Source organism: Rhipicephalus sanguineus, chromosome 3, assembly GCF_013339695.2.
Source record: "Rhipicephalus sanguineus isolate Rsan-2018 chromosome 3, BIME_Rsan_1.4, whole genome shotgun sequence".
NCBI lineage: Eukaryota > Metazoa > Arthropoda > Arachnida > Ixodida > Ixodidae > Rhipicephalus > Rhipicephalus sanguineus.
In genome coordinates this window covers 104,491,818-104,507,053 of record NC_051178.1, presented here as the reverse complement: position 1 = coordinate 104,507,053, position 15,236 = coordinate 104,491,818, and the positions used below count along the sequence as shown (strand labels likewise).

Genomic DNA, 15,236 nt, shown 5'->3' with positions numbered 1-15,236 from the left:
CAAAGTCTGCCCCATACGTTTATTCAGTTATGGCCACGCAGGTTGTTGACGATAATGGCCGCTAAGGGCCCTGATGTTGCATTCCAAGAACTGTTTACTTCCCATCTTAACCTCAGGTAAGTTAGGGACCAAAGGCAGGCCATTGTGAGAAGCAACTCATCGCCTCAGTTTCGTATTCTTTTCATCCATTGTGAAGCACGTTGTTCTTTAGACTAGAGCGATGGAAGGGGCGGGGCTGCGATGAAGCCTTGCCCCCCCCCCCCTAATGGGGAACCCTGCGCACGCCTATGCTGGCGAGCAAATTATGGGTAGAAAATCGAGGTGATCGCAAACATACGTATAAGCAGGTTTGAAGCTTGATCCACGTAATGGGAAAGATCACCTATTCAGCTTTCTTGCAACGGAGAAGTGGCCGAGCCGCAACGAATTGCGTCGCTTGTAGCTCGCCTTGCGTGGTTTACCTGTGTGCCGTTAAACGACGGCAGGAACTGCGCAATGCTTACACGCTAGCTTAACCGGCAAGTCGTCCAGGTCCTATGTGTTAATCGTGCTTAGATGAATAGATATCACGGAGCTCGCGCTACAGTCTCGGCATTTATGCTAAACAGAGATAGTTTGGCTTAGATTTCGCTACTGCAACTTGCAGCGAACATTGACCAACTAAGTTTAGCTCAGCTCGGCGTGCGTGGCAGCTTTTCGTGTAAGTGATGTTACCTTTAAGTTATTAAATGCGAAGCATTTCTTAGCGAACTTCTGCGACTTTGAGCGTATCTATCTATCTATCTATCTATCTATCTATCTATCTATCTATCTATCTATCTATCTATCTATCTATCTATCTATCTATCTATCTATCTATCTATCTATCTATCTATCTATCTATCTATCTATCTATCTATCTATCTATCTATCTATCTATCTATCTATCTATCTATCTATCTATCTATCTATCTATCTATCTATCTATCTATCTATCTATCTATCTATCTAGCCGCCTACGACTTTGTGCTCTCCTGGCCGTTTCGTTAATCAGATGTATACCAAAATTGGTGTCATAACATGGCCTTATTACGAACATAAATGATAGATCATACCATGAAAAACGTGACACACGTGTCATGAACAGCATGATTTACATTCCACGGCCTTTGGGCTCTTGCGGCCGTTCCGTTAATTTCATATTTACCAAAATTGGTACGGCGTGAAAAGAGTTCCATGACGAACGTAATGACAGGTCCTAACATGCAAATCATGGCGCGCATGTCATGTGCAGCATGATTTACATGACATGGTCTCGGGGCGCTCGCGGCCGTTTAAATGAAGGGATACATACGAAAACTGGTATGACGAGACATTTCTGTATGACGAACATAACTGACACGTGGTAACATGAAAATCATGATATGCATGTCATGTATGACATGATTTACATGCCACGCTCATGGCGCACTCGCGGCCGTTTCGCTAGATTGATATACACCAAAATTGGTATTGAGCGATGTGACTTTATGAAGAACATGAATAACAGGTGGTAGCACGAAAACCATGACATCCATGACATGTATGTCATGACTTACATGCCACGCTCATGGTGCATTCGCGTCCGTTTCGCTTGTGTGATATACACCAAAATTGGTGTTACGCGACACGACTGTATGACGAACGTAAGTGAGACGTGGTAACATAAAAATCATGACATGCAAGTCATGTACGACCTGATTTACATGCCACGCTCATGATGCGCTAGCGCCAGTTTCAGTAGATTGATATACACCAAAATTGGTATTGCGCGATGTGACTGTATGAACAACATGAATGACAGTTGGTAAGATGAAAGCCATGACATGCATGTCATGTATGTCATGATTTAATTGCCACGCTCATGGTGCATTTGCGTCCGTTTCGCTTGCGTGATATACACCAAAATTGGTGTTACGCGACACGACTGTATGACGAACGTAAGTGAGACGTGGTAACATAAAAATCATGACATGCAAGTCATGTAGGACCTGATTTACATGCCACGCTCATGATGCGCTAGCGGCAGTTTCAGTAGATTGGTATACACCAAAATTGGTATTGTGCGATGTGACTTTATGAAGAACATGAATAACAGGTGGTAGCACGAAAACCATGACATGTATGTCATGATTTACTTGCCACGCTCATGGTGCATTCGCGTCCGTTTCGCTTGCGTGATATACACCAAAATTGGTGTTACGCGACACGACTGTATGACGAACGTAAGTGAGACGTGGTAACATGAAAATCATGACATGCAAGTCATGTAGGACCCGATTTACATGCCACGCTCATGATGCGCTAGCGGCAGTTTCAGTAGATTGATATACACCAAAATTGGTATTGCGCGATGTGACTGTATGAAGAATATGAATGACAGTTGGTAAGATGGAAACCATGACATGCATGTCATGTATGTCATGATTTACATGCCACGCTCATGGCGCATTTGCGTCCGTTTCGCTCACGTGATATACACCAAAATTGGCGTTACGCGACACGACTGTATGACGAACGTAAGTGAGACGTGGTAACATAAAAATCATGACATGCAAGTCATGTACGACCTGATTTACATGCCACGCTCATGATGCGCTAGTAGAAGTTTCAGTAGATTGATATACACCAAAATTGGTATTGCGCGAAGTGACTGTATGAAGAACATGAATAACAGTTGGTAAGATGAAAACCATGACATGCATGTCATGTATGTCATGATTTAATTGCCACGCTCATGATGCATTCGCGGCCGCTTCGCTAGCTTGGTATGCACCAAAATTGGTATTGCGCGATGTGACTGTATGAAGAACATGAATAACAGGTGGTAACATGAAAACTATGACATGCATGCCATGTATGTCATGACTTACATGCCACGCTCATGGTGCATTCGCGGCCGTTTCGACAGCTTGATATACACCAAAACTGGTATTGCGCGACGTGACTGTATGATGAACATTAGTGACAGGTGGTAACATGAAAAACCATAATATTCATGTCGTGTATGGCATGATTTACATGCCCTACTCATGGTGCACTCGCGGCCATTTCGCTCCTTTGATATACACCAAAATTGGTATTGCGCGATGTGACTGTATGAACATGCGAATCATGTTATGCATGTCATGTAGGGTATGATTTACATGCCACTGTCATGGTGCGCTTCCGGCCGTTTTGTTAACGTGATATATACCAAAATTGGTATGGCATGACACGAGTGCGTGGTGAACATAAACGACAGGTCATGCATTTATATACGAGAATATGCGTTTCATTGGCATGGTGTACACTAGATTGTGCATGCATGCGTGCATGGCAAACATGCGATATATGGTGGACTAGATGCCATGGCATGAATGATTTCATTTGGCTCAAAGACAAACAAGGCGATGTATGCAGCTCTTTGCTGGCTGCTTCGCATTACATCGATTCCCACAGTGCGTGGGATCTGCCGAATTTTTAGATGTAGTAGCAGAATCGGACTTTGACGCAGTGAGCTTTCGAGAATCGGCTTCCCATTTTTTTATAGGAACCCACATATGCAGCTTTCTGTGGTGGTGGTGTGAGTGAATGTTTGTGGTTTGGTGGTATGCCTCGAATACACAGCCACACTGATCACCATTAGTTAAATTTTGTTTAGCACAGTCTGGTTTGGAATAAAAAGAAGGTTTGCTACGTCTCTAATCCCCGCCTTACGAGCCTATCAAACGTTATTGTTATTGACATCAACTAAATACTTCTGTCATCATAGAATGCTGTTCCATACAAATGGTCTCCGTTTCCAAGGGGAAAGCCATGAAACCTATCCGTAATAATCGAGAAAACAAATACAGATTTCAGGTAAAAGAAATGGCAAAATCGAAACGTTTTATTGCATGTCGTGAGTTGGCCGTGTTATAAAAACAAATATAGAGCTTTACACCCTGACGCAAAGAGGGCAGCTAGTACGTGTCGAAGGTACCAAAGAGTGACACCCGCGCAGCTCACCGGGCACTAGAAGATTCCTGCTCCTCCTGCAATGTGTCCTCTCAGGTTTTCATGTAAAATGCACTTGAAACGTTTTCGAAGGAAGTGTCACGAGGACCCTCTCGGCAAAATCTAACGTGTGTCGCGGACACTAGCGCAATCGTGGTGAAGTTGTTAGATGATTGGCCCGCTCAGTTCAAGAGGGGCGTGAGAATCATTGCATGTGATTGCAAGAAACAATCTGCGTGGAAAATGGCCATACGGCACCGTTAGGCCCGGTCCCGCACAATGTGCGATTATAGGCGACATTGTTTACTTCCCTATACGCGGGCGTTCCCTTTCGAAAGGTCAATGCGCACTCACCCCTGCAACGATGGCCCTGGCGATGCCGAAGTGTCGGGTGAGGACGTAACAACCACATGCGAGGAAGGCGATGCTTCCGGTGCAGTGGAAGATGAGTAGCTGTATCAGCTGCGCAGAACAGCCTCTGTATGAGCGCTACAAGAATCAGTGAGCCTTAAGTGTACGAACTATCGTACTGAAGCACTTCGATTCCATTCGACACATGTACAGCAAAGTTTCACACAACACCGTGGTGCTCAAATAGTTGCTTCCTTCTAAAGTTGATTGTCGCAAGAAGCGCGAAGACGAGTCAGAGATGTACGCAGCGCAGGTGCTTGTCACAATGAAGTTAAACTCCTCGACCAGTTTCACACCATGCCGCACTTTGAAAGGGACCTGCAACACTTTTTCAACATGGTCAGAAAACGCTGCCGATCGGTATAGTCGAGACTCCTGAGAACATGCGAGCCAAACATTATAGCGCAGCACGTGGCCTGGAATTTAGAAATAATTCTCAAAATCAGCTAGAAATGGTTCCCTCTTCTTTCTACAAATGATGCCATATACCCAAATGACCGCGCCACATACCCATATTTCACGGCCATAAGATGATTTGAGCGTCGTGAGCTGCATATTTACCGAGGGCGCCGCGGTAGGTCGCCACGTGCCCACTCTCTCTCTCGTTCTCACACTGAAAGTGCTGATAGTAAGCCACGCATTCTAAGGAAAGAAAGAAAAAGTGCTCAAGCTTAGTGACGCGCGTAACGTAACTTCTTTTCCCCGTGCCATCCTTCCCTGCTTAGCTTCCAGCGCGCTCGTCGGGACGAGAGAAGAGAGAAAGCAATTACAGCGTGCGAAAAATCTCTAACTCCGCTCGTACTTCACGGCTTCTAAAAATGTTTGTGGTGGTCGATTCGCGAGGCAATAAACTCCTTTAATGAATCCATTCGATGGTTACTTGCAAAAGTGTTGCAGGGCCCCTTTAAGGTACATTCACGATGGTCAAAACGCGTGAGCGAAAGGGGGTACAAATACGGTATCGTAAACTCTTTATCTTGAGGTAGCATTTTACTTCACTTCAGGCGTGTTCCTGAACTCGCTTATTTCCGCTCACTGTGATATCTGCCTACCCCAAGTCAGCTTAAACAACACTTGAGGCGCGGGTTGCACATTTGCATTTAAAGGGGCACTGAAGTGAAACATTAAGTTTAGACAGATTATTCTTTCAGAACTCTATTCTCCTTAATTTCGCCATCATAAGGTAATTATAAGAAGAGAAATTGGAGGCTAAAATTTACCGTTTGGATTTCCAGCAGAAATCGCAGCACGTGAACGTCAGTGTGACGTTACGAATTTCGTAGTCTCTTTGCACATTTAGGCCACATTGGTTCAATGAATCTTCCGAAACTTGGTATGGTAAGACTTTGGGTACCTCAGAACACAATGCGAGTCATTTTACGCGACAAAGGATTACGTAGGTCATCAAAATTTACGACGTCACGGCGAGCTGGAGCGCACTTCAAGGCGACGTCGCCACCTGTCTTTTCTTATTTGAGCATTTTCTCGCGGTATGAGTGGTGCCTTCGGTGTTCTGAAATTGTAATTTACTAATAGCAGAGAAATTGCTTTTCTGTTTAGTGTCCCTTTAAGGCTTTATGGTTTAGCATATGGTGAACTTGGCGGTTGCTAGTGCAGCGCATATATCAGCTGCAATGAATATCAACGTCACTCCGCTCCTACGAAATTGAACTAACGCAACAGCACCGTTCCGTTAAGCCTAACTGCATCGCTTTGTTCTTGTAACGTTGTGCGTGTCGGCAGCACCAAATCCGTGAATAGAATTACGAACACGTATACCAACATACCAGCAGCGTAGATGGCTGCCTGGGCGAGCCCGTAGGCGGCTGCTGGTTGCAGGTGCCGTGCAGGAGCAGATAGAGGCCGGCGATGGAATAGGCGAACGAGACCATGAACAGCGCCTCGGATAGACTCTCCTCGGAGTGAGAGCACAGCGAGTGGAACAGCACCACCGACAGGCACTGCGCCAAAGAGCACACGCGCCGCTGAAGTAACATGAAGCTTCGAGGAAACTACTTGCTTGCCATGTTAGTTCGAAGGTTGTGGGTTCGGGTCCCACCGACTGAAAGTGTGCTTTTTCGCCCACTTTAGTTCCTTTCAACTTATGTCAGAATTGCTATACTAAGGTTAAAAAGAAAAACAAAGCAAATGATGTTCCGTATGCTTTCCTTAGCTTAATTGCGTGTTGGACTCATTTCGTAGTAATCAGCACGAGTGACATAGTAAGTGGGGTATAGCACCAGAACTACACCGACGGTAAAGATTGAAGGGACATGATTGTGCGGTAGCACAAGTAAGTGTGTAACCCTCCTGCCTACGCGAGTTGTGGAATGCCCACGCAATAGTCCTTCAGATACATTTAAGCACACCGGCGCACTCGAAAATTGATGTAATTTTTCCCTTCAAATGTCGAGTCAAGCATGGACTCAACTTGTCGGCTGTCAGCACGGAGTGCATATGTCTAAATGTCCTCAGTTCTCAAGCACGTACTTAAAATGCAAGGCGCGACTAACACACATGCTGGAATCCTTATTTGCGAGCGAAGCTTTCGGGAAGCGGTTAAATAAATGCTACCAGACTGCTGGCCTTTTGTACCGAGTTTTGCAGCACAGCGATAGCGCGCTTACCCGTGAGGTTGCAAGAAGCAGACGTACCTGTCTGTCTGTAACTAAATATGATGGAGCTGAAGTGCGTTTGAGAAGAGGAAAATGGAATGTTTTATTTTTTTTTTCTTAGCGGTAATATATGTATAGGCAAGATAATTCATTCGTTCGTTTCTATTTTCCTAAAGACCCTCGAGAGGGTATTATATTATTTAAAGGGTTTCTGATCCACTTTTTCAAGTCATTATAGAATGGTGTCAGTATCGCAGTTTATTGCCTCACGAATCGATTCTCGCAAAAATTTGTCGAATCTGTCAAGTGCGAGCGGAGGTACACGGATTTACATAAGGGATGTGTTATTAATATGGTTGTCATAGTCAGCAATGTCAAGTTACATTTGATATGCTATACATGAGGCTTGATGGGCTGCGATCACAGTTCAGTTGTTCTGCTGCACTTTACGGTTCTCGGAAAGTAGGCGCTGTCTAATGAACGCCAACAGGACTCCTTATAGAACGAAAAAAACATATCTTACCGTTTCTACGAGGTTGAGTGCGCCGCTGGCGGTCTGGATGTACTTCGTGCTGAATATAAATGGCGCCGCCGTCAGCTGAATCTCCGAGACTTGGTTCGGACTAGCAATCTGTGAAGAGAAACATAGAAATTCGGAGCCATTGCACCCTGCGGACGCGCTGAGGGGCGCAACAACTCCTTTGGGACTTGGAAGGTTTCAGCGCACACAGACGGGGACGGAGTGATGAAAAATGACACAACTCTGAAAACTACTACTGATATTTTATTTAGAAGGAGCCAAACGTATATAGGCTGAACCAGTCAAAGCTGTCAAAGCCAAACGCCAACAAAAAAAAAGACAAAGAAAACGACGTTCATCATTTTGCACTCTGCCTATTGCATAAATGAGTTTAGATAAGTAACGCACACATTAATGCACTGGTCGTGGGAGGCACGACTCTCCGATTAGGCCTTGGGAAGCCAATTGGCAATTCTCGAACAGGCCCGCCGAGCCGCTATAGCCAGTGGAGCACTGGACGAAGGCTTCCACCCTACTTTAGTTGCTAATAGGAATTTCGAATAAACGTTTACTCTCTCTCTGTCCTTTTTGAGAGCGCCACGGAAAGAGTGCTTACGCAATTCACTGTAGCACGATCGATTTGATAAGCTCCGATCACTTCACGTGTCAGCTTGCCCTTCCCTTTCGTAATCACGAAACACTCCCCGAAGAGCGGTTCACAGGCACAACTTATACAATACAACGGCAAGTGGCCTGAACCAACAGTCTTGCCAACAAGGTTCTTGTGCTCGCTGAACTCATCGTTCACACACCTCCCCGACTCTCCCATATAGCTATTACCACAGGTCAAGCGTAGAGAGTAAATTACGCCTTCGTGGCCATTACTAAATTCTCACCTTTGTGCATTTTTACTACCGCGAGCTGTGACCGCGTTGTGATATTTATTACTGTTGTATCAAACCTTAGTAGTGTGGGACGCTTCGAGTATGGAGCGGAAAGGCTCACAGACGTTGCCACTATGTGCTGACATGTGTGTTCGTGACATCTTGCATTTTCGGTAATGATTAGATACTAAATCACTATAGCCAAAAAAACTAATAAAAAATAAACCAGGCACGTAAGCATAAGGTGATCGATCGCTTTAATAAGTGGCAGATTGGGCTCTTGGTATGTCATAACTACTGGCGAGAGCATGGGTGATTAAAGAGCTTCACTTCACGTGTTTTTTTTTTACTTCGTTTGATTGCCTATCGCTGTGGTGTGGAACGATGAATATCCGTAGCGTTCATCTTTGTATGTCTGGTTGTGCGTCCTCTAAGCACTCATTCACATCGGCGAATCTCAATGAGGCCGCGTGACCACGGTGGTCGCAAATGTTCGAACACAATGAAGTGCCGAAGCGACCGGTCGCACACAGCAGCAAATGGTCGCTTTCGGTCGAAAAACAACTGCATTGACTACAAGGCTATGGTTTGAAGTCGCACAACTGAAAAATCGAGAAGCGAACGACTGTTCCAAAACGGTGTTTTTTCCACCAAAAACCACCACGGGCGACTCCTGGCGACGGGTTGCTTTGCGACTTCAGTGTGTTGGGACATTAGCGATCACTTTGGTTGCGAGACCTCGCGAGTGTTGCTGGGGCAAATGAACCGTTGTCACTATAGCTCTCACCAGTTGTCATGAGGGATCGACTCGCGGGGATTAGAAATGCGCAAATAGTAAGAAACGCGCTGCTGTCAGCTGCGCGCGAGTGCAGCTCCTACTTGTAGCGAGAGTGGCTTTCCTGTATAACACTATATCCCAAGATAAAGAACCTATTGGTAAGTGTTCCACCTGATGGGGCAAGATACAGCGACAGTCGTCTCAACAAGGTGTTAAAGCCGGCTGCCGTAACGTTCGTGCTACTACAGTCTAAGTGTAAGAAACAGTGAACCGCTTCCATATCAGAGAACAATACTATAGCCATGTCGGCACTGGAGTGGGTGGGTGTACATGTACATTCAGTAAGTGTTCACAGAACAAAATACCGCGGCAGGAATAGGACCTTAAACGAAACTTAAGGATCTGCTGTCAAGAAGTAGGAACTGTTTCTGGTCTAAAAAAATACACACCGAAGGCTGCTGCATGACGGCTCCGGAGGCAGCCTTGCCTTCTTCTTGCGCTTCTTCTTCTTCCTCTCCTTCTTGTGTTCCATGTCTTGCGTGTAACCATCTATGTCTTTGAAAAAAGGACTTGGCCGCGGTGACTTTTGTTGTGGTTGATTGATTGAATTTCGCGTCTTAATGCGACTAAGGCTATGGCAGACCTCGCAGTGGATGGGTCTGAAGAACTGTGACCATCTGCGATTCTTTAATGTGCATTGGCATCGCGCAGTACACGGGCCTCCCAACCTTTCGCCTCTATCTAAATACGACCGCCACGGCCGGGATTTCCGTTTTGCCGAGTTTGGTTTCCCACACAAAAAGTAAACAGTTCTTGTATTACTTCCCTTTCTTCGTCCTTTTTCTTGTCACCGGTACGTACATTTTCATTTCTCAAGAATTTACACCGGTTCGTTATTTCTTATTGCTTTTTATCTTTTTTATGAGCATGCGTCATTAAGCCTTACCGTAAAATGCTGAACAAGCGCCCCCACCCGAGCAAGCGATGGCAGAAGCGATGGCAGAAGCGACCCCACGGAAGTGGACGCGAGGTCGGAAGTATTGCTGTGTCGTGGGCTGCCACAACAGTGCAGACAACGCCAAGGCACGTGATTCACGTGTGAAACTGTATCGGTTCCCGGGCGTGTCGCACGAGAAATAAAGGCGGCAAGCATGGATTTCTATTTCTATTTCTATTTTGGCTGTCTGAGTTCATCGCTTTCGTTCGTTTCGACTACCTGAATCGGTAAGTAACGCGGCGCATGCACGCAGCCACTACAGTAATGATTGCTCGCTGTCCTCTCGTATTGTGAAAGTCCAGTTACGGTTGTAGGTGAAACAACTTTGTGTTTTGATTCCCCGTGTTCGTGAGACCTACCCGTCGTTGTTGAACGTTCACACTCGCGTTATACCGTTAGCGTTGCGCGGTTGGTTAATATCAACGGAACTCATCACGGCTGCTACATTGTCAGAAGTTCGGCGCCTGCAATTCACGCGTCGGGAAGGCTGCTTTATCACGCCGGAACGGGCGTCTGTGCATATTCAGCAAGCTTTGACATCCTTCTGCAGGTTTGCTTTGTTTTGTCACTTTATTAGGGTGATATATATTTAAGCCGCTAAATATAAGTGGCACTTAATACATGCTTTGCAATTGCAACCTTGAAGGAACCACCTTCTGACTTTGTGCGATTTTCTAGCCGCGTTCGCGCAGCAGGCTTTATACGCCTGTCAAGTCGATATCATGAAAAGAGACTGTAAGCATGACGCGAGAGCAGAAAAAATGAGGCGAGCAGTTCATCTTGCTTCACAGTGGTTAAAGCTCAGCTACCTGCCTCTCGTCATAACCGGCGAGTGATCCTCCAGCGGCACGGAGGACTTGACTCTAACCTTCTCAGGAAACAGTGGCATGGCCATACAATTTTTTTTTTTCGCACGCCGCAAGCGTTTGTTCACGAAAGTACACGGCTGCTACTGTAAGCATGCCATATCAAAACAACAATCATATGATTCGTAGTCCACACCGCAGAACATCGATAGCGTGTACGGCTTCATTTCGGAGTGCATGTGGACCATTATTCATCTCTAACATGACAGAATGAGACTTACCTCGAGGTATACGTCCTACACGGTGTAATCGCGACTTGAGAAATGTATTTCGCTTTCAGTCGGGCGTCGTTGTCGTCTGCTCTTCACCGTTAACATGATTGACGAGCCTTTCTTCTTTTATCAACTTCGCTTTTCGGAAGTGCCAGTCAAGCTTGAAGATCCTTTTGAAGCTGCACTGCAAGCGGTACAGTGTGAGGCGCCGCAAGTGCACCGCGAGAGCTCTGCACGTGCACGGAAGCGAGCGGAAGCGCGTTGGAGAGAAGAGAAAACGCGCGTTGCTTGCACCCAGTTTGTATTTTTATGCCGGAGATGGCGCTGCCTGTCAAGAGCAGCAGCGCCACTAAGCGTTGCTTGGGAAGCCTATGGGCTCCAGAAATATAGAGCATCTGGTATTCTTTAACATGCACTGACATCGCACAGTACACGAGCCTCTAGCATTTCGCCTCCATCGAAATGCGACCGCCGCGGTCGGGATCGAACACGCGACCTTCGGGTCAGCTGCCGAGCACCGTAACCACTACACCAGAGCGGCGGACGCAAGCAAAGTTATGGCTGAAGATAGAGCACTCCTGGAAGACACTTGGCCACCATCCACTCTTCCACGTTGTCCGCGACGCCGACCACGTGGATTACGCAAAAACCGAGGTCAATGCTTCCTACAATAACTCTGCCGAGAGGACCATGTCCGTCAAGATTACCGGTAACTTCAGCATTGCTTTATCAAAACCTAATAACGCCTGATTCTTAGACGGTATGAAAGACGGTTTGGATGTGGACAGGGCACCACAGGACCTCGGTGCCACGTCCAGGACACGAGGCATCAGATAAATTCTTCGTAAGAGCTGTTATACCTCGCACTTCGCTACACTTAGACCGTGCGTAGCCGCGATCACGAACGGATTCAATAACAAGTCATGTTCAGCTGCTGGTGCTCAGATCACGGTGATGATTACCTTATTCAAGGACTGCCAAGGGCCCCTTCCACACAAAGACACGAGTTCGTGAAACGTGCGTGCGTTCTCCGTCATAACAGATAAGTATAAGCATAACAACTGTAACGCAACTGTAACAACTGCAACTGTCACTGTAACGTACTTGTAGTGCGCGTGCGCGTGCCACTCGGCTTTGAATATATCTAGGGAAACTTTTCTGAATAAAGCTTACTTGCGAGTAGCGCCTGTCCTGTGCATCTGTGTTTCTTCATTGTCCTACTCGAATTCGCGCTATATAGTATTGAAGAATATAAGCACTACATATCAGCTTACCGCTTCTGGTGTTGGTAACACCTATGTAGCTGTTGGCATCGTTAAGCAACTGTAAACAACTGGCTATATAACACATGTGCGGGTCTTCAAAATATGTGCGACCTTCATTTTGCGCAAGCTTCTCTCACCACTTGGCGTGCAGACCAAGGACCTTCTTTCCCGCCAGCTCGCGGAAGTAGGCAATTAGGTCAACAGGCCTCTCTGTTCGCCGTATCTATCTATCTATCTATCTATCTATCTATCTATCTATCTATCTATCTATCTATCTATCTATCTATCTATCTATCTATCTATCTATCTATCTATCTATCTATCTATCTATCTATCTATCTATCTATCTATCTATCTATCTATCTATCTATCTATCTATCTATCTATCTATCTATCTATCTATCTATCTATCTATCTATCTATCTATCTATCTATCTATCCGCCTACATCTGGGTGCTGTCCTGGTCGTCTCCATAACTTGTAATATACCAAAATTGGCCTAGCAGATCAGTGTATGACGAACACGATTCACTGGTCATTACACAAATAACGCAAAACGCCTGCCGCGTAAGTCATGAAACCCTTTCCATCAGTCACGTGTGGCACATACCCCCGTACCACAGTTCATGTTATGCGGATATGTGCCACAGGTGATCCACAGTCTCAATCAACGCAGTAACTGCGAGCATACAGATTAAAAGGCAAGGCATGTGAGGGAGCTGAAGGCAGAGCTCCCCTGGAAGACGCTCGACTGCCATCCAGTTGTCCACGTGGTCCTCCAGAATGACGCAGTGCTCTCTTCATTTCTTATGAGGCTAGGCGATGGCCTCATGCTGACTGAGTAAGACGTCAGATTGATTGAGAGCCGCTTTGTGACACGCGAAGAAGCCGCCGCTAAGTGCCCTGAGGGCATACGGCTATACTACAGCAATGCGGACGTCGACCGCTATACGCACGTTGCCTCAACGCTGCGGACAACGCGCTATATCTTCCCGCATGCGATAATATAGCTGGCTGTAAGAACGAGCAGGTACACAGGGATGCCCTGACCAAGGCGGCCATGATGAACGCATGCGACATAGGTGGCCTGCCTGCCTCAATTTGCCTGAGCATCGCCAAGCCTCACATGATCATGGCCAAAGTGAAGTTCTGGTGGCCCTTTCTCCGCTGTGGACCGAGAAAGCCGGCTCTGATACGCCGCTGGTGAAAGGAGAATTAGACTGGGTAAACGCAGTTCGTTTATTCCGATGCGCACTAGGCGCGTTCCGAAATCAGTCTCTCCTCAGACCCTCCCCTAGCGTCTGTTAAAAACACTGCTGGACGGGGTCTTCACAAGTTCGTTCACGGCGCTCTCGAGCGAAGGTCACGTTCACACGGTTCGAGCACGGTGCTCGGATGCCTCCAGCCATAGATATCTGCAACACCATAGTGGTCGGTTCATTTAGCTCGCGGCAGAGTCGCAGTCCGTGGCGAGCACTTCAAATCGTAAATGGAGCCCCGAGCTCGTTGAGTAGACGCTCGCTGCCGCCGCTGTCCGAGTACTCCGCAAAGGCTTGCGCCCACCGCATGGTCGTACGAGGCGCTGACGGAGATGTTCCGGCCAACACCACCATGCGTTTCGGAAGGCGCGCTTCTAGGAAAACACCGCCGAAGCCAGCTGATATACGTGCCGACCCCCGGCATTCGCCCGTAGCTCGGTTTTGTTTATACGAGTCGCAGGCGCCGCATCGCTCCGCCCGACAGCCAACATCGACGTAAGCGACGGCCTCGTTAATGGAAGCGTGGGAACCTTGTGGTACATCGAGCGTGATGAACACGGCAACCTAGTGCGACTGCAGCTTGAATATGCAACGTCCACGGCAGGCATTGTCGTCCCAACCAGGACGAAGCATATCACTACCGCGCACCCCTTAACAGAATTGAAATGGGTGCCCGTGGTAATGCGAACAACCACAACCACGATATACGCCAGAAAAATATCTCGTGTAAGAGGACAGTTTCCCCTTGCGCTATATATAAGTCGTATATAACTATATATATAAGTCGTATATAAGTATATAACTATATATAAGTCACAAAGGGCCACATACGCCCAGGTAGTCAACGGATACGATAAGCGCCAACCACTGAAGCTGGTCTGCGTAGGACTTTCCAGGGCTACCGCGGCCTCGACGGCCCATACCTCACCAACACAAAAGGTGACTTGAGGTTCCGACATGTCGCCGGCTCTATCGACAGACAGTCTGTCGACGACATGATCTGGCTAGCAAACAGCCCTCTAGACATTGTCTTGGACCGGGCTACCACCTTCATTCGATGTTACAACAACTAAAACAATCACCTCAGGCTCGCCGCTCTCAACGTAGAGTCTGTGCACGCGCACGTGCACGACTTTGAAAAGACGCTCGTGCTCGCAGAAACTGGCATGTTAGCACTTTCTGAAACCTGGAGCGATGAGCCACTGTGTCGTCCACAGCAAGTGGCTTCATCGCAGGTGCGGAGGCGTGGGCACATATAAGAACACAGTGATGCGCAACTTCAACGTATACGCCGCATCCCACTTCGCCGGCCGCCAGACACTGAACACACAAAGACAGGCAGTGGAATCGGCAAGGTTTGCGTTGCGCACACCAATTACAATAACAAAGACATTCCGCTCGCCGCCATCTACCTGAGAACACGCAAGAACTCC

At 47.0% G+C, this 15,236-nt stretch overlaps 1 protein-coding gene across 1 annotated transcript; it reads right to left on the bottom strand.

The window, feature by feature from the left end:
* Nucleotides 1–4,697: 4,697 nt before the first annotated feature.
* LOC119385722 (uncharacterized) lies at nucleotides 4,698–9,736 on the bottom strand. The gene is made up of 4 exons (XM_037653112.1): nucleotides 9,692–9,736; nucleotides 7,546–7,653; nucleotides 6,195–6,368; nucleotides 4,698–4,712 (listed from the first exon to the last, which is right to left on the bottom strand). Exons 1-4 carry the CDS (start codon nucleotides 9,734–9,736, stop codon nucleotides 4,698–4,700), a joined length of 342 nt encoding a protein of 113 aa, XP_037509040.1.
* Nucleotides 9,737–15,236: the final 5,500 nt, after the last annotated feature.

Coding starts and splice junctions, on each gene's coding strand:
- LOC119385722 (XM_037653112.1), bottom strand. CDS start 9,736: ATGGAACACAAGAAGGAGAGGAAGAAGAAGAAGCGCAAGAAGAAG. Junction 7,654..9,691: donor AGAAGAAGCGCAAGAAGAAG/GCAAGGCTGCCT, acceptor TTCTCTTCACAG/ATTGCTAGTCCGAACCAAGT. Junction 6,369..7,545: donor CACTCAACCTCGTAGAAACG/GTAAGATATGTT, acceptor TCTTTGGCGCAG/TGCCTGTCGGTGGTGCTGTT.